Here is a 24,584-nt window from a genome sequence, read left to right on the forward strand (position 1 = left end):
CTTAATACACAGGTGTGTGTGCATCCGCTGTGCTCCTTGCTAGAGGGATCTCCAGCTGGTTGTCTCTGGTTTGCGTCAGATGCAGCCCTGCCTTGACAGAAGCTGTTTCTGACTCCCTGTGTAACACTAACAGGACTTTCTTTTACCTCCTGTAGCCAAACAAAGTCAGGAATGAAACTAAAGAGCTGAGGTTGCTCTGTGCAGAGGACGAGCAAACCAGGACGTGCTGGATGACAGCGTTCAGACTCCTCAAGGTATGTGACATCTTGCAGTTTGTGTTGAGTGCACATTTCTTTGTGGAAAATTGGCCTCTGGACTTGATGTCTATTCTGGCAGGAAAATGCTCGTAACTTTTCCACTGTTCTGTCACGATATTTTATTTATCAAATGTAGTTAAGCATCTTTCTTTTCTTTTTTTTTTTTTTTTTAGGTTTTCTCTTTTATTTGAGTTAAGCATCTTTCTAAACAAGATCTCAGGAGCTTTTAACAGAGGGCCTAATATTAAACAGGGTAGAGCTAGGTTTTCCAGACTCAGTACTACTGACATTTTGGGTAGAATAATAATTTGTCGGGGGTCTGGGGGACATCCAAGCATTGCAGGCCACTTAGCTGTGTGGCATACCTGGTCTCTGCCTGCTAGATGCCAGTCACACGCCCGGCCAGTTGAGACAACCAAAAATGTCTCTAAATGTTGCCAAATGTGCCCTGAAGCCAGAGGGTGGGGAATTGCCCCGGTCGAGACCACTAGATTAGAAAAATAGGATTTGAAAAATCAGGACCAGGGAGAAAGGAAATAGTACATGAGGTGTTAATTATTTTCACGACTGAACCAACTCTCAGGTTCCCAAAAAGCCAGGGCCATGAAGTAAACATGATGAATTATACAGCTCACTGAAGCTCCTCAGCGGAGACAGTACCTCCTTCCTGTAAGTTCTAAAGGAAATTTATCACGTGGAACTGCATATAGAGTAATGCTCTTGACAGCAATTTCATGCCAATTGCCAGAGTGATTTCATACGGCTGTTTATTGTAATCACTTTGGATTTCCCACAGTGTTCCTGTGCACATATACCATATCCCACATGTCTGAAATTAAGTATACAGAGTCCTTGTGAGTTGTAAGTTAGCTGGCCCAGGTGAGCTTGGCTAAAGTCCAGGGGGTCTCCATAGGAGATGTTCGTTTAGTCAACTGGAGCCGATGGATACAATGGTCTAGGGATTTCTTTACAAAAACTCCCAGTCTTCATTGAACGGTAGTGGCCTTTTAGCTGGTCCAGAGACTCAAGGTGAAGTCAATTAAGGAGATGGAGGAGCCAAAGGAAGTATAGCTCAAAACTTTCCTGGAGGTGCTGCAGATCCAACTCTGAATGTAGTCCTGTTGTCCTGTCCACTTGGCAGGTAGCACTTTGCACCTAGTAATCCACAGATTCCAGAGACATTAAGGATGCATCCTAATGCCATTTTTATAGGAGGCTAGGGCCCAAACCAAAAGTTCCACAGATTGGCTTCCTGTATCTCTCTCCCAGAACCTTATTTTATGTTTTCACTGATAAAAAAAAGAATTATGGAAATCAAAGCTTTACAAATTCATAATGGAAGAGGAAATGTCCCTGTTAATACATCATAGATCATAGACCACTCCTGTGTAAGCCGGTTTTCAGTGTAAGGGTCATCAGTGGGAACTGGTCACGTAGGTGACATAATATCCATCGAGGGCAGTATTCTGCATGGCCCTCCAGAAGGAATGAGATTGCTCTTTGTGTCCTGTTGTGGAAAAATTACTAACAATTAAAAAGCAAAGTACAGAACAGTATATAGAGAGAATGCTCCATTTGTGTGAAGGGAACAGGAAAAATTGGAATATTTGTATTTGATGGTATGCTCATGAACATTGTGTGAGCTGCAGGAGAGAAGAAAGAGGTTGCTTAGTAGGGAGAGGAAATGGGAGAGGCAGCTGTGCAGATAGGAGCAGCAGCCAGGGATGATCTTTTAAAGCTGTCTGTATATGGTTGAAATTTTAATCTGCAAATGAATCATCTGTTTTGGAAAAGGCAAAAAAAAAAAAGGAAATGAAAAAGGAAAGTGGTAGTATACTCCAAGAAGCTATGAATTCTATTACTTTGGGTAATATATAATAAATCCAAGTAGCAGGTTCTTAACCACTGTTTCTTGGGTGTCTCTCCTTTGTTGCGCTAACATAACGAGCCACAGGAAAGGATGTGGGCAGAGTGACTAATGCAAAACGAACTGACTTTATTGTTGTCAGTGTTAACAATGATGTGTTACATAATATTAGGATTTTTTTGAACATTTGCTATGGGCCAGGCATTCTTTATCACTTTACTGTTTGTGACAGCTCAGTGACATGCATATTACCATCCTCATTTTGTGGATGACAAAACTGAGGCCCAAGCTGTGGCTGCCGCGATGTGTCAGAGCAGGGTCAGAGCCCTGACATTCTGGCCCCAGAACCCCTTTCTTCACTACCACGCTTTGCTGCCCTCCCTAGAGCCACCTGGAAGCTGCAGTCAGTTCTGAATGCATTCCTGTTGTCCCAGCCACTTTGCAGGGAAGCACTTTGCATCCAGTGATACACAGATTCTAGAGTCATTAAGGATATGTCTTAGGTACTATTCTTAGGGAGCCAGACCTGACAGGAAGGTGGCAGTGACGGCCTCGGGGCCAGTCTCAAGTGGAGTGCGAGTGATGTGTTTCTGTGCCAAATAGCCATAGGATTGTAATGCAGTCGAAACGCCATTTCATCGTTGTCGGCACTGATTCATTACCCACTATACAGAAATGATAACCTGGATAGAGTTAGGGACAGTGTGGAGGTAACTCTTTATGACTCCAGGGTCTCCATGTTGACATTCATTCTAAAACAAGGCATTCCATGTGTGTGCTCTGCCTTCCTCCAGAGGAGGACACAGAGGAGGATGCTGGATCCCCTTTTAGAGGATAAGAGGGTCTGAGGGCTGAAGCTGACAGGGCCCTTTTACCATCTACTACAAACAACATCTTCATATCAACTGTGGAAAGGCAGAGCTGGGTTGTTATTTTGAATTAACCTAGGACCTTCTTACATCTTTACCTACACAGATACACTTTCTTGAAAAACATAAATAAATCTTATAACTTGGGTCTACATAGGAGAAAGCTGGCATGGCTTTACTTAGCTTTTCAGAAAGATGCTCTTAGTAGATAGCGCCAGCAGATAATCTTTTGTCTCATTTCTTCCTGTTACATTGTTTGTTAGGTAATTTCTTGGATGCTATAGGAGCTGTGTGAATAGCATTAAAACTTTGCAACAATTATTTATTACCATCTTTCCTCCTCCCTCTGTCTTCTAGAAGTCTCTTAATCTACTGTAGAAATTCATCCCCAAGAGGGAGGTCTTGCCTCATCCACGCAAGAGTCCCTAGTACTGATTGCTTTGGTTTTACATGACCTGACGTTGAAAAGGCAATGAACGCAGCATTAAAACTTCGCAACAATTATTTATTACCATTTAATCTTTTCTGCCTACACAAACCCATATATGTAAATATATACATGCAAACATGTGAATAAAATAAAATGTGTATGTAGGTGCCCAAAATTGAGAATATTTGTATCTTCCTGGTATGTCAATTCTAAGACATTATGAAATATGCTTTATTATCTCTAGCAATGCTTCTTGCTCCAGAGTCTAATCTGGCACATATTAATTTATTTAATGGTTTTTACCTCAGCTTTGCTTCATTACATAGTTTTTCTTGGACCATCTTTTTTCTACCTTTCTGGGTCCTTATGTTTAAGGAATATCTCTTATAAGCACAACATAACTATTTTACTTTGATAATCTTTATCTTTTAACCAAAATATTTACTGTGATTTAATTGTATTATTTAGTGTGACAATCATATTTGTATTTGAACCTGCCATTTGCAGTTTTTTCCAGGTTGTCCCACCTCTCCTGTATTCCTTTTCTCTTAATTTTTTAGATTTATTAAGTATATTTATGTTTTTCCCTCTATTAACCCAATACTTATATGTACATTTACTATTTTCTCCTGGTTACCCTAGATATCACACCTTTTTTTTTTTGAGTCAGGGTCTTACCCTGCCTTCCAGGCTGGAGTACAGTGGCATGAGCTCATCTCACTGTAGCCTCAACCTCCCGGGCTCAAACCATCCTCCCACCTCAGCCTCCTGAGTAGCTGGGACTATAGGCATGCACTTCCATGCCCGGCTAATTTTTGTATTTTTTATAGAGACAGGGTTTTGCCATGTTGCCTAGGCTGGTCACAAACTCCTGGGCTCAAGCACTCTGCCTGCCTTGGCCTCCCAAAGTACTGGGATTACAGGTATGAGCCACTGCGCCCAGCCTAACATGCCCCTTGAACTTATTAAAATCTTTTATAATGTAGTACGTTTACTGACTGCTTTCAGGCAGGCATGAGGACCTTTCACTCCATTTGCTCCATTGTCCCTTTTGAAGGATTCTTGTCATATATATAAAACCTCTTAAGACATAATGTTGTTGTTATTGTTTTATATACTCAATTTTAATTTTAATCACCTACATCTTTGCACTTTAATCTTTCCTGAATTTGCATTCTTCTGTCTGGGACTAGGAGACCTCAACTTAGTGGTTCTTTTCATGTGGGCCTGAGAAATTTTCTCACTTTTTGTTTCACTTTCATTCTTGAAGGAACGTTTCACTGGTTATAGGATGCAAGGTTAGCGGTTATTCTCTTCTGCATCTTCCCACTGCATTGTCTTCTGAATCTTATAATTTATGTGAAAACATTAGTTGTCTGTCTTCCCATTGCTTCTGTGAAAATAATGCATGTTTTCCTCTGGTTGTTTTTGACATTTTCTTTGTGTCTGTTTCTCAGCAATCTTTCCATGATATGCTCGGGGTGGGCTTATTTATCCTGCACCCTGAATCTGTAGCTTGACATCTTTTTGTCAACTTTGGAAAGTTCTTGGCATTATCTCATCAAATATTTCTCCTGACCTGTTCTCGCTGTTCTGTTGCTGGACTGCAGTCGTTCCTGTATTAGACCTTTGCATCATGTTCTAGGTATTTTTGTCTTAGAAATGAGTATGTGCCGTGAGACCTAGAGCCAGAACTGAGCTTAGATCCCATGAAAGAAGAGGTGTCCCACTTGATGACTTCGCTTCCTGTTTCTGACTCTTTCTTCTTCTCCACGTGGTTGGAATGTGAGATTTGGGTGTGTAGGTTGGGATGCTGGATGTGTATGAGACTTTGCAGGGCCCTGAGTCCTCATTGCCAGGATCAGAAAGTGCAGACTGCTGAGCCAATTAAGTGGCATGCCTCAGCTAGGGAGGGCACTGGGTCTGGAACAGGCCGTGTACGTTCAAAGCCGTGACTGCGGGCAGCTTGCCTCATTCCTCTGTGCTTCAGTTCTGTGCTCTGTAACATGGGGATAATTATAGTATACAGCTCATAAAATGGAGAGGATTAAATGAAATAACAACATAAAGCACTTAAACACATACGTAGCCCATAGTGGCACTCAGTAGGATTACTTGCTCTTGATGTTATTATTATTATGTTTGTCACTGTCCCGCTTATTCCAAAACCAGTCAGCTCTTCCCTCCTGAGGGACAACAGTAGCAGCAGCACTGAGGTGTGCACCGTATTAAATGTGAAGTTGAATGATTTGAACTGTGCAGGTCCACTTAGAGATTTTTTTATATATATAAATCTATTATCAAAAGTTAAAATTTATCAAAACTGAATGCACACAAACTCAGACTGTATATGGCACCATTTGTAGTCAAGAGATGTAAACAAACAAAGATGTAGATTACCTCAAAACTGCATAAAATTAACTATAGTCCCTGCTGTATTACTCTCATAATTTTGTAGCCACCTCCTGTTGCTATTACAGTGAACTCAGATGTTGCAAATATCCATTTAAAAACCCACCTTGTGTTGCTGATTATCTCCCCATGAGCAGGTCCTCTCTCCAATAAATTGCGTGTTGTAGTAAAAAATGGGCCATGTTTCTGGAGTATTTTTCATTGTGTGTAGTGCTATACAGGAACTTTAAAGAACACCATGGGACCCGTGTGAAATGCCACTAGTGAAGCTGGAAGTGAGCCCGAGAACAGAGAAAAGTCATGACATGACAAGAAAAACTTAAATTGCTTGATACATACTAGAGATTGAATGGTTGCCCTCCACATCACACAGATAATTCATTGTGTCAACGGTGTAGATTTACAGAATCGAATGCAGTACAATCCTATAATTGTATTGTCTCATGATTTTCTTAATAACATTTTTTCTCTAGCTTATTTCCTTATAAAAATATGGTATAGAATACATATAACATACAAAATATATGTTAATTAACTGTTTATGTTATCATTAAGGCTTCTGGTCAACAGTAGGCTACTAGTAGGTAAGTTATGGGGGAGTCAAAAGCTATACTCGGATTTTTTATTTCAAGGGGCGTCATTGCCCCAATCCCTGCGTTGATCAGGGTCAGCGGCACTCTGGCTCCTGGAGGCTGGTACAGGGCATCACTCTCTGTTCCGCACTCAACATTGCCGTTTCCTGCTGTGGCGTTTGTCACATGCCGGGCCTTGGGGCTCCCGGGCCGGTGACTAACTGTGGCCTCTCCCCTCCAGTATGGAATGCTCCTTTACCAGAACTACCGAATCCCTCAGCAGAGGAAGGCCTTGCTGTCCCCGTTCTCAACGCCAGTGGTAAGTAAAGCCAGGAGCTTCAGAAGTCTAGTGCCTTTTCAGCTTCTGCATCACATGTGTTAAGGACGCCTCATTTCACACGGGGTGGGCAAGAGAAGCTCCGGAGAGTGTGTGTGCATTTCAGGGAAGCCAGTACTTCCCACGATGACGTCGGTTTTGTAGCCTCAACAGTGCAACAGCAGGGAGTGAATTCCTCTGCCGTTCTTCTCCTGTCCCTGCATCTCCCCTCAGGGTTGTGTAAGTAGGTGGCTCTCCTTAAGTGCTCCAAAATGGCAGCAACAACTTTTGGCCTTGTGGGGTACTGCCTTTCGCCTTTCTTCCTTAAGCCTTGGGACCCATGGGAGCTGTTGACTATTACGCTGCATTCATTCCCTGGTGAGAATTTAGAACTTGTCATCATTCCTCTTGTGTTCTGGGCACTGTGTTCTCAAAGGGGCAGAAGCACTTCATCTTCTCAAAATACAGTCCTGAGGGTCCTTCAGCATCTGCCCCTTTGAGATGCCAAATGGTGCCACAGAAAGGGCCCAGGAGTTTTCCTGAACCCACATCCCCGAGGGAATGACTCACTGGGGAGGCCTAGGCTCACCCTGGCTGTTGATTTCTTTGATGTGTTGGAGTGCAGGTCAGGAGCCTGTGAAGGACCACATGGTCCAAATGCTGGGGGTGCCAGGGGCCTCACCAGCAGCCTTTTTAATACTCAGGGAGGACTAGAATGTGTTTCATTCTTAAGAAAAACTGAAGGGGACTACTGAATTTTCAGCCTGAACCGGTGAATTTCCCACCTGAAACTTGGGGAGTTCAGAGGTAGAAAGCGGGCATTCCCTGCTCCCCTTTCCTGACCTTCTTGATGGTAGTTTCACACCAAGACTCCACTCTGCCTTATTTCCCTGCATTTTAAGAACTGCGGCCTTTCCTTTTCAGCGCAGTGTCTCCGAGAACTCCCTCGTGGCAATGGATTTTTCTGGGCAAACAGGACGCGTGATAGAGAATCCGGCGGAGGCCCAGAGCGCAGCCCTGGAGGAGGGCCACGCCTGGAGGGTAAGGCCCCGGCCCTGGCCAGCCTGAAGGGGCACCCTCGAGGTGGTAGCCCCACCACGTGGTCTTCTCCCAGAGGAATGGCTCTATGCGGGTTGGCAAGAGGGGTGGCATGTTGGGTGGGGTGGCCTCTGAGTTCTCAGCTGCAGGAAGCAGTTGGCCCTTCTAGGCCCCTTCCACGTTCCCAGCACCCAGGCTTTCCCCACTGTCCCCTGTCCCCTGGGCTTTCATGGAAGGGACAGGAGAGGAACAGAGCTCTCTGCCCTCCCTGGCTCCTATGCAGAACTGTTCTACTGATGAACTGGCAGTGGCTGTCTGTGGAGTACACAGAGCCCGGGCCTGAGTGGGGCCAGCAGGTGCTCGTATTAAGGTCTGCTACTAACAGCCTGGAGGCCTTGGGCCGCTCCCTCACCCCTGAGGCTTAGGTTCTTAATCTCCAGGTGGGAAGACTATCACTCAGCTTCTAAGTCCTGAGACTTAAAGGCCATGTGCAGAACAGGAGCCTGGACTCTGGCATTTTCTGTACTTCAGCCTCAGGGGATGGGAAAAAGAAGGAAGTCCCAAGCACGGGGACTCCAGTGCCCAGTGTTTTGAGAACTGTGTGAGTTTAATAGAAAGGCTTGTGTGTTTCTCCTGAGATTTACCAGGATGTTTATGGCGTTTTCATCGTCTGTCTTCAGTGTGAGAAATAAGCATGTCTACTTTGATACTGGGGCTACTAGAGATATTTCAGGGTGCTCTTAACAACTGGGAACCCTGAGCTCTTTGTTTTCAGGGGTCAGTGGGGGCTTCAGATGGGGCAAGGTCCCTTGTGAGCCCAGTCAGGCACCCCCCCCAGTGGCCTGCCATGAGCTGGGACATATTGGGTGACTTGGTGTGTCCGTCTGCTGTCCTCGGTGCTAATGTGGGATTTCTTTTGCAGAAGCGAAGCACACGGATGAACATCCTAGGTAGCCAAAGTCCCCTCCACCCTTCTACCCTAAGTACAGGTAAACAGAGCACATTGCCTGATGTTTTTGTACATAAAGAAAATCAAACAGCACCCCTCTCCACTCCCCCTGAGCCTTACGATTTTGCCTGTGGCCAGAGTGCACCACACAAGCTGTAGCTGGGGGAGTCGGGAGCTCTGAGTTGATCAGAGTTGGTTGTGCTGTCAGGGAAGCCATTCTGCAGAGGCACCACCATCCTACCCTCCTCCTCTCTTCCCCCCACAGTGATTCACAGGACACAGCACTGGTTTCACGGGAGGATCTCCAGGGAGGAATCCCACAGGATCATTAAACAGCAAGGGCTCGTGGATGGGTAAGGAACCACCACTGATAAGAGCTGTCGTCTGCTAAGGTTTTATTGTGCTGGGGATCTGTTCTGTTTAATTCCTCAGACATCCTTGCTGGACAGGCAGCAGTTTTGTCCTCATTTTAAAGAGGAGAAAAGGTAGGCTAGAGATATAAGTGGTATGCAGGGCTTTCCCAGCTAGTAAGGGGCAGAAAGGGATCTAATCCATGTCTGCCCAGACTGTATCTGTAATTATCCTTCATCTCTATAAGAAATCTGAAGAGATGGACAACACAAGTTGTTTTATCTTCAGAAGGTAGTGGGAAGATGGGAAAAAAAATGCTTTTGCCTACACTTTTTGATTGTGTACTATATGAGGTTGGTTTTGCTGAGAACAAATAGCCCCAAACCTTAGTGGCTTAAAAAAACAAAAATAAATTACGTATCATTGTTGGTTGAGTGGCCTTTCTCACCTGGGCCAGCTTGGCTGGGGCTGGACGGTCCAGGATAGGTTCACTTGTGTCTGGTTGTTGCTGTGGGCTGTTGCCATGGCGGTGAGTGACTGGGCATGTGTCTGCAGCAGGTTACTTGAGGCTCCCAGGCATAGCAAGAGGTTAAACCCCACTACACATGCACAAGACTTCTCAAGATTCTCGTAGCATCACATTTGCCACCATCCCATTGACCAGAGCAAATCCCAAGACCACACTTGAATGACCAAGCAAATCCCAAGACCACACTTGAATGACCCTGGGAAGGAGCTAGCCACAGTGTGGATATAGGGACAGGGACATGGGATGCAGTTACCACAGAAGGCCCACACTGCGGAGCCAGCAGAGTCTTCCAGAAAGAGACACAGGCTGATCATCCTCCCTGAGGAAGTAGTTACATCGTGTGGGAGCTGTCCCATACGGGGTCTGAATGCTCAAAATACAGGTTCCTGGAAGCTGCTAAACTCGAAGAGTGATTCTTGTGTCCTTCGTTTTACAAAAACTTTTATTATGGAAATTTTCACATTCACATAAGTGTATAATGAAACCCCACTTACCCATCACGCAGCTTCAACCTGCTAACTTACTTCACCTCTTCCCTTTCCCACATTCTCCTCCTCCTCCTCATCTCTCTTTTTCCTTTTTTCTCCTCCTCTTCCTCCTCTTCTATTTTGAAGGAAATTTCAGATATCCTAAATTTTTGCCAGCAAATACATCTCAATGCCTGTCTCTAAAAAAATAAGGACCCTTGTGTTTTGATATAACTGCAGTGTTATTACACTTAACTAAATAAAGAATTTCTTACTATCATCTAAAAGCTAATCCATGTTCAGATTTCTCCAGTTGTCACCAAAAAAACTCCTTTAAATTAAATTGAGGTTATTTAAGGCAGGACCCACAAATGGCATTTGGATGCTATACCATATACTTCTGTCTCCTTGGATATAGAATAGTCTTTCTCATCACTCCGTTTTTTTCTATTTTTTTAAACATCTTTTGTTTGTTAAAGAAGTGGGTCATTTGCTAATAGCATGTTTGTTTATTTTAATAAGTTCCTCTATCTCCCTGATTCCTGGGGAGTGGTGGTCATGGTGTGATCAGATGCATTTCTTCTGCCTGGTGTCTGCAGGGCAGGTACTGGGTGCTCTGCTGCCTGGAGTGGAGGAGGCCTGAAGCCTGGCTGCTGTTTAGTGGTGTCGGGTGAGCAGGGGTTCAAGTGCAGCCAGCTGGAACCTCCCCACCGAGGCTGCCGTCCCCATCCACCACATGGTTTTAGCAGCCCTTGGTGAACTTGCCGAGGTTCAGTATTTCATTACGGGTTCCAAAATCATCATTTTCTAATTCCTTCCTATATGAGCTGAAGTCTTTCTTGCATTAGATATTTCCTGGAAAAAGTAGGTAAATGCCTGGATTTCACCTTTACTTGTCAATTTTTAGAATAATGAGTTTGTGGTCTCCCACCTTCCACTAGAGGCAAACAAGGGGTGTTTTTGTTGTTAGTTTGTTTGGATTTTGTTTAAACTGTTACTATGAACTTAGATTTTTGTGTTTGATTTATTTCAGTCAAAACCTCCTCTTCTTGATGCTCACTTTGCCCCTCATTGGACGATGGGTCCTTCAAGTTGCTTCCTGAGTTCTTTTGAGCTAGCATTAATGGTATTTGATTTTGGGGTGACAAGATGTATTAGACTCAAATGATGCATTTCTCACAGGGACCCTGATTCTTTCTAATGGAAAATGGTATTTGGAGACTACAATCTTTAGATCTTTTTAGTAAACAGAGCTAGGACATGGGCTTTTTTAAAACAAAAAATAAATGTTGGGTTCACATTGATATTGCTAATTCAAATTTGAGATTACAGGATTTTTTACTTCTTTGATTTTGTTGTTTTTTCCTCTGATGATCTCTGTTCATGGCATTAACTTAATTACTTATTACTTTATGTTACATAATATAAAATACATACATGTAATATCTTGAAAATGTTAATGCTGATATTAATTCAGTAAGACTCCTGAATTGCGATTTCTTTGCAGTCCTTTTAATCCGTAAGGATTAATCCAGGCAGGTTACCTTAAAATACCTTGCCCAAAGTCACTTAAAGTAATTCTTCTCTATGGTTCTGTCACCAAACTGCTGGGTAAATCAGGTTTGTTTGTTTCAGTTTCTCTTTAGTGTTTGCAAGTGGATCTGATTTATTTTCTTTTTGGTTGAATGCTGCTTTGTAAATTGCATAAAACATTTTCATGGTTCCAAAGTCAGATCTATGAAATAAGGCACATGCCCTGTCCACTCAACTCTGCCTCCCAACCCCTACAACAGATAAACAGCTTTTATTAGTGTTTGTTTATCCTTCTGTCATTTCATTGTACAAATACGAGTGAAAAGATTTTGCTAAGCAAAGGTAGCGTGCTGCGCAGTTCCTGCAGTCTCTGCGTCCCAAGGGTCGGTCCACAGCAGCGCATGGCGATGGCCCACATTTTCTTTTCCACTCTTGGGTTTTCTTTTATGTACACGGAACATCATTTTTTAAAATGTCCCCTACTGAGGGATGTTACCATGTTTCCAGGCAAATGTTATGAGACACAGTGCTGCATTGTTTCATAATTTTGCCGTGTATCTTTGCTATGAGTCCTGAGAAGTGAGGCTGTGGGGTGGAAGAGCAGGGCCTATGTAATACTGTGAAATGTCACCAGAGTCCCTCAGCAGGCTTGCCTCTTCCATCTGAGAGTCATGCTGTCAGCCACATCTCATGAAGGAAGCTGACCCTCATTTCATGTATGGAAGGACTTCTTTGTCTTTTGGCAGTTCTGCCCTGTTTACATTTTTTGTCCGTTTTTCTAATCAGTTACGTTGCAGACACTTTTCTTTTTCCCACTCCTAAATCATAAAGGGGTGCATTCATGTTGTCTTGTACCTGGATTCTTTTCCCCCTCTCTCTCCCTCCTTCCCTCTGCTCCTCTTTCCTTCCTTCCTGCTCTCTCCATACTCCCTTTCTTTCTTTCCCCCTCTCTCTCCTTCCTTCCCTCTGCTCCTCTTTCCTTCCTTCCTGCTCTCTCCATACTCCCTTTCTTTCTTTTGTCCTTGTTGGTTCATTTTTGGTCTTGGTTTGGTTTTGTTTCGATCCCAGATGCACTTGGGTTTATTTATCCTTACTGCTGGGTAGAGTAAGGGTCTGATTTTATTTTGTTTCCCATGTGGCTTTACAATTGCTCCAAAACTCCTTACTCGAGATGTCAGCTTTATCACAGAGCAGTCTCTCAAAGCATTAGAAGCAACCCCTCCTCTAACTATAAAACAGTATGTTTCTCCTCTAAAGTTTCTGGCATGCCTGAGGAGAGAAAAGCCTAACACAGAAATTTCTCTTTCCGTGACGTTTTTGAGTTAGGGGTGTCTGTGTGTTCTGGGGCTTCTAATACAGTGTATACCTGCTTATACCCCTGAACCACATCAACAGTGGGCCCAGAATGTTCTAGGGGGACCTCTGTTACCCTTGCTGTCTGTTGGAGGCAGCGCGGGCTCACTTCGGGGTAGCGTCACTCTGCTGGAGAAGTGGCACTTCCACAGGAGGCTTTATTTGGTGCCGTGGGCACTAAGTGTCCCCCCCAAGGCCAGGGAAGTGAGGACACCCATCACCCCGAGGTGAAGATGTTTCAGAACCTCGGGGGCGGGCGTGGCAGTCATATGTTTGAAGAAGCTTCCTGAGTGATTCTGGGATAAGGCCCACTCTGTCCACTTTGGATTGAAAGGGCTGCCTTGGGGTGGGGGTGGATTGCAGGTCAGCACTGCTGGGACACCTGAATTGTGTGTCAGCGTTTTGCTTCCCCCAGCCATGTTTGTCTTTCAATTTTTCTTGGATCAGAAACCCAGTTGGCGAGGCATCCGTCTTTCCAGACTTGTAAAGCGATAGAAGCTTTATCCATAATCACCCCTGTTACCTTCTGTTCCCCAAATCAGCCCGGCTGGTGCCGCCCATCTTATTTATCAGCAGGCGTTCCTCTCCGTCCTCCCTGGAGCCTTCCTTGTCTCCAAGGCTGTCATTTCCAGCTCCTGCCTTAGGCTGCTGGAGCGCTAACCACACACAGAAATGCAGATAACGGGATCCATTCAGGCATTAACACAGGAACAGCTCATCTTCCTCTCAATTCTTGGGTGTAGGGAGGAGGTGTATTTGTATAACAAGGTAAATAATGCATTTCTAATCTTTACTGATCCCTGCAGAGATGAAGAAGGCAAGCCAGTTTAAAGAGTTAAACAACAAAAAAAAGAAAACCACCTCGAAAAGCAGCACAAGATTCTGGACAGACAATATAACAACAGCATTTCCCATAGCTTTATTCTCAAATGGTATATGCAGTTAGAAAGAGACATCAGAGCCTTAAATAAGCCCGTAAGGTATTCCTGAAATCCCAGGATCCAGGCAGCTCCTCTCTCATCCCCGTCCCCACCTATGCAGCTGAGCGTGTGCGCGCGCATACTCGTGCTTTACCAGCCCTGTGCTGAATTTGCCACCTGCTTCCTTCCTGTCTTGCCACCGATGCCCATCCCAGAACTGCAGGAGAAGGATCTTTTTAAGGGCAAATCTAGGTCTGTAGTCCTCTCTGCCAAACAATCCCACCCCACCCCCAGCACCACGCTTATCCCCCCAGGGCATGTGGATGCCCCCCCGCCACACCCACACTCATGGTCCAGCCCCACTGGCCTTCCTGCTGTGCCAGGCATCGACCCCTGTGTCATCTGCCTGTGCAGTCCCTCTGTCTGCACTTCATGCCCCTCCACATGTTGGAAGGAAACCTTTTCAGCAAAATTTGAATTCTTTGAAGCTTTCCCTTCTCCCAGCCGCAGAGAGAGAGGTGTTATCCCCAGGACTCACATAGCACCCTTGTAAGAGGGATACTTTCACTTTTCGTCTGCTTTTCCTGCTGAACGAGGAACTCCTCCATGACTGGCTGTGTGACCTTGGGGAAGTTGCTTAGCTTCTCTGTGTGTCACTTCCCTTATCATTGTGAAATGAAGATAACAGTGTCACAGTGAAGATAAATGAGTTAACACATGCATGAAACACTTTGCACAGTGTCTTGCTTGTAAACATGGTCTAGATTGTACTCTGATCACTGTCGGGTCCTGTCACAAGGGGCCCTTCATTCATTTATGATGGACTGGTGAGTGCACCATCCCTATCATCCATTCTTAAGACAAGAACTTACCTGGTTTTTGCCACTGTCCATCCTGGGCCGTGTTTACAACTTCTGAGCCTGGTTAGTAGTCACTTAATGTGGTTAGCTTCTCACTGGGCATCTTTCCTATAACTGCAATCCCCTTAGAAATCACGGGATTGTGGCAGTTGGCTGATTGCATTGACTTATTTCAAGCTACCTTGTATTGCATGTGATCATGCACAAAGCTGTATATACATCAGCCATAGTCTTCTCAATGGTCCTGTAAGAGAAGAGTTATTCTGGCTGGGTGCAGTAGCTCACGCCTGTAATCCCAGCACTTTGGGAGGCCGCGGTGGGCAGATCACCTGAGGTCAGGAGTTTGAGACCAGCCTGGCTAATACCATGAAACCCCATCTCTACTAAAAGTATAAAAATTAGCTGGGTGTGGTGGCGGGCGCCTGTAGTCCCAGCTATTTGGGAGGCTGAGAGGGGAGAATCGCTTGAACCCAGGAGGCGGAGGTTGCAGTAAGCTGAGATTGCACCATTGCACTCCAGCCTGGGTGACAAGAGCAAAACTCCGTCTCAAAAAAAAGAAAAGAAAAAAAAAAAAAGGTGTTGTTCCCCTTCTGCAGATGAAGAAATTGAGGCTGAGAAGGCAAGTTGCCCAAGATGATGAAGCTAATAAGTGACCTATCCAGGATTCCTGCTGATGTCTAAGCCATGCCATTCTCCCCCCATAGCAGTCATCTCAGATAGACAACCTTCAGGCATTCCCTGTAAAGCTCAAGCCTTTGAGCAGCCTTGGGACTTCACAGGGTGAGCCTGCCCCTCTCAGGGGTGCACATCCCTCTCGGGTGAACAGGCCTGGGCCATGCTGCCATTCACTTGTCTGTAGCTTCCCATCTGCAGAAGGAGACAACAGATAGTTAATGGCAGAGAAAGGGACACCCCACAGTTTCCTCTAGTTAGAGCTGAAGCTCGGCAAGCTTCTGGGTGTCAGAGTAACGATGTTTTATTTGGAATGACATGACTCTGACAAGTCTTTGAGGTGGGCACAGCTGCCTAGCATGCACCAGCACTTGGGAGAAGAACTGGATCTCCTTGTCTTCTCTCTGGCGGTGCCGTGTGTTCCCCAGTGGGGTCTGAGCTTCCTCACACCATCCCATCTGGCCTGACCAAGCCAAACCGTGGAATCCCATTCTGATCGGTGTTTCCCAAAGTATATCCTGAAAAACACAAGGCCTGCAAAGTGCTATTTTAGAAAGGGTGGGGGAGGTTTCTACGTAGATAATATTGGAAAACTGCTAGACAGTTACCATGAATATCTTCACATATTTAAGGCTCTGAGAAGTCCTGTAGTAAAATATATTTGTTTTACCTTTTCAGCATGGGATTTTCCAGTCTTATTTAACTGCTTTCCATCTTCACATTGCAATCTAGAACTGGTGATTTTGCTGATGATTGTAGTTTGGTTTTGGATACATTTAAAGTGAGTTCCTTCTCAGGCCATTTCTTCTTTGTAGCTTTCATTGGATCCTTCTTCGCTTTCTGATGTATAACTATCTTTTCAGCTAAGTCCAGATTTTTTCATGTAAGAACAATGATTTTATGCCTTTTTTGTGCTATTCTAATTTAAGATTTTAAAAAATAATTTTAAGGTTTTAGAAAGGTTGCAATAATAGGATGAACTGTACACACTTCGCCCAGATACCCTTATTAAGATTATGGCACATTTGCCTTATTGTTCTTAGTTATTGTTTTTTCTTCTGAACCATTTAGGAGTAAGTTGTGGCATGACGTCCCTTTAATCTGAATTATTACAGTGTAAAATTTCTAAGAACAAGAACTTCTATAACCACAGTACCATTATAAAAACCAGGAAGTTAACATTGATGCAGTTCATTGTCTAATCTATACCCTTCTTCCTAATTGCCTCATTTATAGCAAAAGAACATCTTCATCCTAAATCTTCTCTCCCAGCATGTATTCATAATCTTGACCTGTGTTTCGAGTAGAAGCCAGTTCTTGTAGAGTGTGCCTGGGCTCAGCCTAGGCTCCTCACTCATGGTGAGATTCAGGCTATGCATTTTTGGCAGGAGCACCCCAGAAAAGTGATGTTGTGTCATCTTCAGTACATCGTCTCCCGAGGCCCTCAAGGTCAATTTGTCTCATTGCCAGTGGTGGTAATTTAGACACTTCTTGATGAAGAAGATGCTGTCGGCCAGATTTCTCCACTGTAAAGCTATTATTTTCCCCTTTGTAGTAAATAAGTATTAACAGTACCATACTTTGATGCCATGAAAATACTCTTGTTTCTCATCCACCTTTCATCTGCCGGTTTCAGCGTTTGTTGAAGATCCCCCTCTCCTTCGTTAATTGTTAGTTACTACGGTAATTGCCAAAGGGTAGTTTTTGACTGCATCGTGCCTTTATTTATTGGCTGACATTCTCCTCCAAGAAAGATCTTCGCCTTCTCCCCTATTAATTTATTTGCTCATTTATTTTTAAATAATACTACAGACTCACGGATTCCGATTTTATGGGTTATGATCCATTACTTTTAAAATTCATTTTGATGCCCAGATTTAGTCATCCTGCCTCCTGTGTCTTTTTGACATGTCCTCATTATTCTTTGAGCACTTCTTGATATGCAGGCACAAAATATTCCTTTTCATCCTATAGTTTCCCTGCCCTAACCCTGTAGTCAGGCATATCCCCAAGGAGCCCAGCTTTTTTCCAATGGAGAATGACAATTCAGAATTACCGTCTTGGTGCTTGCCTGGGGTTCTGTTGCCCCTAGAGGCCACTCAGATGCCGAAGCATTGTGGCTCCAAGCCTGTGTGTGTGTGTGTGTGTGAAAGAGAGTGTGTGTGTGTGTGATTAGTTCCAGATTTTAAAATATTTTAGCAATCAACTATTTTCCCTTCCCCAGGCTTTTTCTCCTCCGTGACAGCCAGAGTAATCCAAAGGCATTTGTACTCACACTGTGTCATCACCAGAAAATTAAAAATTTCCAGATCTTACCTGTAAGTATTGATGTTCTCAGACCAGTCCTTGTGGTTTGTTTTCTGGTTTCATTCTTAATGCAATTTTCAAGTTATAAACCGACAAGACCAGTAAGTATCAGACAGTTTCAAGGCTGCAGGTAAGCAACTTTCAAGAATTTCTTTACAGGTTTGTCTTTTGAAATTAGAAAAACATTTCCCTAGAAATAATCCTGAAAGTGGCGATAGGGTGTTGAGGCCCCCCTTGAGCCTGTGAGCTCTTGGTTGCAGCCGAAAGGGTACTGATGGGGAGGACCAAGGTCACAGGAAGGGGAGGTGGAGGAGAATTAGCTGAGGGCCCAGCAGCCGTGAGCACATGGGTCTGGAAGGCAGGAATTGTGCAGCAGGGTTGCCTGTTGGCTGCTGGAGTCTGAGGAGTCTTGTAATTTGTCCTGGTGTGCACCAGGGCTATCCAAGAAGCATAAATGGCCTCCCAAAGATTAATTTTGTTTCTCCTTCCACATGGTCCTTGGATCTAAAGACCATTCTCCCTTTGAACAATTCCAAAAACTTCATTACAGAATACATTAATCAACACTACTTTTTATGACAAAGCACTTTATGTTTGATTTGCCTGATGTTGTTTACCTCTCACTTCAGTATGCCACAGTTCAATTCTAGTTCATGATTAGAGTGCTAGATCAGTGCCTGCAAGAATTCAGTTTAGTTGAGAATACAATGCACAAAATTAATAGCAGCTGTTTACATGCTGAATTGATAAATTCTGCAGGTAATGATAATGTTTGTGAAATGCATCCTGTGGAACGCAAACTCTACCAAAAGAGGCTGGCTGGATGTTGCCTCTCAGAGATTCAATCTGCATGTCAGCAAAGAAAAAGCTCTGAGAAGGCTTAAATTAGCTAAACTCACCTGTTTTACACAGTTGAACCTGGAGTTCTTCAGGCTTATCTGATCCCCAGGACTTTGTTATGATCTCAAGAATCGTGTAGTGACTGGCAGCCATGGACCATACAGGATGAGGAGGGTGTCTTGCTTAGCTTTTGTGAGCCAGGGGAAGGCAGTGTGCCATGCACTGTCTTTTCCGTGGCTGCTTGCTTCCTGCTGTGTGCTGACATCCCCACCTTACTCATGAGGAAAATGAGGCTCATGGCTGTCAGTGGCTTTCCCTGCACCGCGCTGGGGTGAGGAACAGAATCTGGGGTCGAGTCCAGCCTTCCCAGCTTCCAGCCAACCTTATATGCAAATACAGGAATTACTATCCTAGGGAAAGTGCTGCGTAGACGATCCTTTTTGTTCTTCTACTGCATTATATTATTCACACAGTTATAATTTTAGCTCAAAATATAAAATGAAAAGTGACATTTTAGGCTGGATGAGTAAATTAAAAAAAGAAAGAAAGAAGGGGGCTTTCATGGTGGGCAGAGTGTGTAATGCCCAAATCCTACACGCAACAAAAGAGCAGCAACTTGGGGCTTCGGGCGTTAAGTTTGCAGCCTGTGTGTGTGAAGACTGGCTGTGGGATGTGCTGTTAGCTCTAGCAGTGGTTTGAGAGTTACGAAGTGGTTCCAAGCTCATTAATTAGCCAAGCCTTAAAGCTGACCTGTTCCCTGTGAACAACACGACCTCCTTTCTGCAGTGTTTTGCACTGTACTACAGTCATCCAATTGAAAACTCACTGAGTTAAAACAGGTGTTAGGAATATGATTCTCTCTGGGGGATACTGTGGCATTCCCCTGCTTTAATAAAAATAACTGCCCCATATTCAGGGACCTAGGAAGGGAATTTACCTGCGTGAGCTTATTAATCCCTCATAGCCACCCAACAGTTGCTTCATCATGGAGCAGAGTAAACCCCTGGGGCCTCAGGAGTTGGCCGAGGTTGTTGTATAGTGAGGACCCAGGTTTGTGCAGTCTTCTCGGGGCATGCTGTGTACAGTGGGTACTTACAAGTTAACTGGTAAATGTAATTCTCACGAGCTGGGTGAACTGGGGGCAACTTCGAGCCCTTCCCCTTGACCACCTCAGGGAGCAGGGGAGCTAGCTGTCCTCAGCAGCCTCCGCAGCCCACCCAAAGTCTGTCCCTCGCTCAGGGACGTGGCAGCCCCCAGCACACATCCTCTGCTCCCCTGTCCTTCCCGCCCCTGGTGTTTTCTAGCCTACCTTGCCCTGTGTGTCCCTCTGGAATCAAATCATGGGCAGATGTAGCTGCTGCTGGCCATGGGCCCCGTTCTGTTCCCTGAGGTGGCGGCCTCTAACCTGGCAAGTGTTCTTGTGTCTCTCCAGTGCGAGGACGACGGGCAGACATTCTTCAGCCTAGATGACGGGAACACCAAATTCTCTGACCTGATCCAGCTGGTTGACTTTTACCAGCTGAACAAAGGAGTCCTGCCTTGCAAACTCAAGCACCACTGCATCCGAGTGGCCTTATGACCGCAGATGTCCTCTCGGCTGAAGACTGGAGGAAGTGAACACTGGAGTGAAGAAGCGGTCTGTGCGTTGGTTAAGAACACACATCGATTCTGCACCTGGGGACCCAGAGTGAGATGGGTTCGTTCGGTGCCAGCTGACCAAGATTGACTAGTTTGTTGGACTTAAACGACGATTTGCTGCTGTGAACCCAGCAGGGTCACCTCCCTCTGCGTCGGCCAAATTGGGGAGGGCATGGAAGATCCAGCGGAAATTTGAAAATAAACTGGAATGATCATCTTGGCTTGGGCCGCTTAGGAACAAGAACCGGAGAGAAGTGATTGGAAATGAACTCTTGCCCTGGAATAATCTTGACAATTAAAACTGATATGTTTACTTTTTTTGTATTGATCACTTTTTTGCACTCCTTCTTTGTTTTCAATATTGTATTCAGCCTATGGTAGGAGGGGGATGTGGCGTTTCAACTCACATAATACAGAAAGAGTTTTGAATGGGCAGATTTCAAACTGAATATGGGTCCCCAAATGTTCCCAGAGGGTCCTCCACACCCTCTGCCGACTACCACGGTGTGGATTCAGCTCCCAAATGACAAACCCAGCCCTTCCCAGTATACTTGAAAAGCTTTCTTGTTAAAATAAAAGGTGTCACTGTGGTAGGCATTTGGCATGTTTTGTGGACTCAGTCAAGCAACCACAGTCTGTTAATCATTTCTCTATGCTCAGATGTCAGATCCTCTTGTTATTAGTGTGTCTTGTTCTGCACAGTGCAGGAGACTTTATTCCTTCGGAAAATTCACTGTTCCTACAAACAGCAGGCTGAATGGCCTCGCCTCTAGATTGACGTGGGCCAGCCTCCTTGAGACACACCTGGCACCCGTCATCGGCCAGCAGTGGATGCTGTATCATCCACCTGGGTACTTCAGCCTTGCGTTTCCACAGCCTTCAGCCTGTTCTAGAACGATCACTGCCTTACCCCTGCTGCTGCAGTGGTGTGAGTCGTTTCACGGCTGATGTCCCTCGGGGGATTAAAGGATCTAAAGAGAAAATGGCACCTGGTTGTCTTCGTGCTGTGTCTCGTGGGTTTCCATGGTGATAAAGACAAGGAAACGCTGCAGAGGGCACAGGCACAGGCTGATATTTAAAGATCTTTGCTTGCAGCCCTCCGTCCTGCTGAAAACCCCCATAAGCCAGTGAACGCAGAGCAGCTAGAGGCTCCTCCTCTGCTGGCTTAGGGTCAGAAGTACCTCACAGTGGTTGTGGACATGGAAGAGTTTTGTCAACACAACACTTTGCCCCCGCTCCGGGAGATGAGTCAGACGGTGGCTTGAGTTGTCACTTGGTCCCCTCCACCCCTCGGGTGGCCCCCTTTGCCACGTCCCCTTAGCTTAGTGATCAGGTGTGAGAGTGGCCATTTCCTTACCTTTGATCCCTGCAAAGCAGAAAGGACTCCTTTGACAAGCAGCAAACTACTGTGGTGAGCAGAATGATTTCCTTTTTCAAGACAACACCTGCCTGGCTTCTATGAATCTGTGCTAGCCACGATATTGCCCCAAATCCGCCCCACTGAAGTGCTCCCTAAGGAACAGCATTTCTCTGCTCCTCAGTCAACCCCCGTAGCCTAGAGCAGTGTCACGAGCTTCAGTAAGGCCAATCAGCTGGAAGTCAGTCTACCGTATAGTAACACTGTATTTCAATCTACAGACCACACTCTAGTTGTTTTCCATGAAAGGTATACAAATGAAGAATTTTCTAGCAAAACATGTTTTTAACCATCAGTGCTCAATTGCATTTTCTTCCTTTCGCAGCCAGTCAGTCTTTCAAACTATTGACAGTAAGATAATTCTCGCGTTCACAGCTGGCAGCAGGCTTCACTGTAGGGACGGACATTGCAGTTACACCACGATTCCTTTCTCTTCACTGGCTCGAGGTAAACCCTTTTCAAGGAAAAACAACTCTAGGATTTCCTTTTTCTGTGTACGTAGACCAGTCCCATCAGTGTATAATCTCTCTCTTTCACGCCTCTCTCCGATAGACAGCTTGTATTTGCAGTATTTCATATTTATAAATATGCGTTTATTTAAAAGGAGAACAAAAGCTTGACTCTGATTCACAGTTTTGTATGTAGCTGGTTTGACGTAGTCTTTTGTATTTTCCCTGCCGAAGTGAATTGTTGGAGAATGTAAACCGCCTCCGCGTGGCGGCAGACTTCCTAAGGCCCCCAGCTCGCTGGCCTCGCGCTGGGCAGCTGGGAATTCCACCTGAGAACAAGTCCCGCAAACCGGGGACGGAAGGACATTTGACTTTTATTTTTGTATTTAATTGACATGAATGTAAAGGGGACAGCTCAGGGTTGTTTTGGAGCCTGTTGACTTTGTATCTCTGCCTGTGATTTTCTTTTCTAAATGAAACTCCATGTAGCAACCGGGACGAAGTTGAGAAGGAAAACGCCAAATGCTTTGGTTATTAGAGTTTAATAGGTAAGCTCTGTTACACTAGGTGTTAGAGTTCCAGAACGTTCTTTTGTTTGCTAAACCTTGAAGAAACATGTGCCTCAGCCTAGATGTTTTGTCTTCTCTTTTCTGCACTTAATACCTGACAGTATGACCGATCTCTGCGCCTTTCCGGGGGCGGGCAAGCTGGCGGTAGATTTGTGATGTCACAGTGCAAACTGCAGTGACTGTAAATTGGCCTGGCGTGTATAAACGTTTTCAGGGAATGCAGAAGGTATTAATGAAGAGACAAAACCTTTATTCCATGTGCTTTGCTTCATTCTGTACATAGCTCTTTGGCTCGTGAACCTAATTGTAAACTTTCAGGTATTTTTGTACAAATAAGGGACTGATGTTCTGTTTCTTGTAATTAGAAATAAACATTAATACAGTGTTCTTCATTTTCTATTGCTGGTGTGTCTGTTTCTAATTTTAAAACACTGGCCAATCACAAGGTCAGGAGTTCGAGACCAGCCTGACCAACATGGTGAAACCCCGTCTCTACTAAATATAAAAATCAGCCGGGCGTGGTGGTACGCACCTGTAATCCCAGCTACTCAGGAGGCTGAGGCAGGAGAATCATTTGAACTTGGGAGGTGGAGGTTGCAGTGAGCCGAGATTGTGCCATTGCACTCCAGCCTGGGTGACAGAGCAAGATTCCTGTCAAAACAAAATAAAAAAAAAAAAAACACTGGCCTGTCATCCACTAAAAAACTTTTGAAATGACTTAGAATATTAAAAACACACTTCTTACCACTAGCTAGACACTATCACAAGGAATCCATAGCTGTTTGAGACGTGTCACACACAAGCTTGCACAGCCCTCGTGAGACACCAGACTCTTGGCTGCTTAGTGCTCCAAGTTGGTGGCAAGACATTCTCAGCCGGCCTCTCCTCCCCCATAAAAATAACAGACCTCAGAAGGTTTCAGAAACCGTCAGATACCCACACAGGCTTAAGAAAGACCTCAAGAGACTCACATTCACCCTTGAGCCCAACTGGCGTTTTTCCCACTGCAGTAGGACAATTAAAATGTCTGGAGCCTAGGTTTTCTAAGCCAGCAAACAACGGACAGAATAAGAATAGATGCCCATTATTGTTGCTTCTCCGGCCCTTGCCTGGGAGGATCCTGGCTGACCTACTGACCTGACACTTGGGCCAGACTCGCCATCTTACACCTCTTCCCTGTCATACCCTGGTCAGCTGGAGGGCATGTGCATGTTGTCACAAGCTAGCTGGGTCTACCAGCAGGAGGGCCCCTGTGCTGTGTGGACTCTCCGGTCATTTGTTTTCAGAATCTGAATTCTCAGTTTCTGGAAGCCCACCCTCTGCTTCAACATACAAGGAGAGCCCAGGGCAGGTGGGGACCCACTGGGCCAACCGCAGGTGTTGATGGGAACACCAAAGAAGCTTATAGGTGCAGCCACGCAGGGCCAGCCGACGGCCTCCCAAGAGCACCCTTGTGGCACAACGCGAGAATGCATCTCACTGCCTCCAGCACGTTCTTCATCGGTTTTCACAGCATTTGAGTGATTAGTAAAATTATAAAAAGGGATTTTGTTTAATGATAAAAGCCTTAGCTTCTTAAGTGTAAAAAGGTAAGATATTCAACATCTTCTGATTATAGAATGGTAAATGCAGCGTTACCCCTTTTCATTTTGGAAGTTATACAACCTTAAGAAGGGCAGGAAACAAAAATGAAAAATCCGCCTTTGACAAACTTGGGCGTCATCTGCTGTCCCCAGTCATCATCCACAAGATGGGCAGCTTGGGAGGCCTGCAGAGATCAACCAAGGGCCACGTGACAGAGTGCCCGTGGCTGCTGGCTTCAGCACAGCTAGCAAAGGGCACTTCAGGATGAGTGGTGCCCCTCGGGGAACTCGGGGTCCTCTGGGAACAAGGAGAAAGACACTGGGGTTGGTGGCAATTGGTGTCATTTTTTGTTTTTCAGGACATGGTGGGCACTTTTGATCTGTAG

The 24,584-nt window shown here is 45.0% G+C and overlaps 1 protein-coding gene across 9 annotated transcripts in view; it reads left to right on the plus strand.

Moving 5' to 3' along the window:
- Nucleotides 1-23,007, plus strand: part of GRB10 (growth factor receptor bound protein 10) — a 203,291-nt gene extending 180,284 nt beyond the window's left edge. For all 9 annotated transcript variants that reach the window (XM_003275021.3, XM_030795845.1, XM_030795846.1 and 6 more), the window contains 7 exons: nt 156-254; nt 6,649-6,726; nt 7,648-7,764; nt 8,684-8,750; nt 8,976-9,063; nt 17,620-17,713; nt 19,975-23,007. In XM_003275021.3, the coding sequence (XP_003275069.1) occupies nt 156-254; nt 6,649-6,726; nt 7,648-7,764; nt 8,684-8,750; nt 8,976-9,063; nt 17,620-17,713; nt 19,975-20,121 (690 nt within the window). In that variant the 3' untranslated portion in view covers nt 20,122-23,007. The remainder of the gene's footprint in view (nt 1-155; nt 255-6,648; nt 6,727-7,647; nt 7,765-8,683; nt 8,751-8,975; nt 9,064-17,619; nt 17,714-19,974) is intronic.
- The last annotated feature ends 1,577 nt before the right edge of the window (nt 23,008-24,584 follow it).

This window comes from Nomascus leucogenys, chromosome 17, assembly GCF_006542625.1.
Source record: "Nomascus leucogenys isolate Asia chromosome 17, Asia_NLE_v1, whole genome shotgun sequence".
Lineage (NCBI taxonomy): Eukaryota > Metazoa > Chordata > Mammalia > Primates > Hylobatidae > Nomascus > Nomascus leucogenys.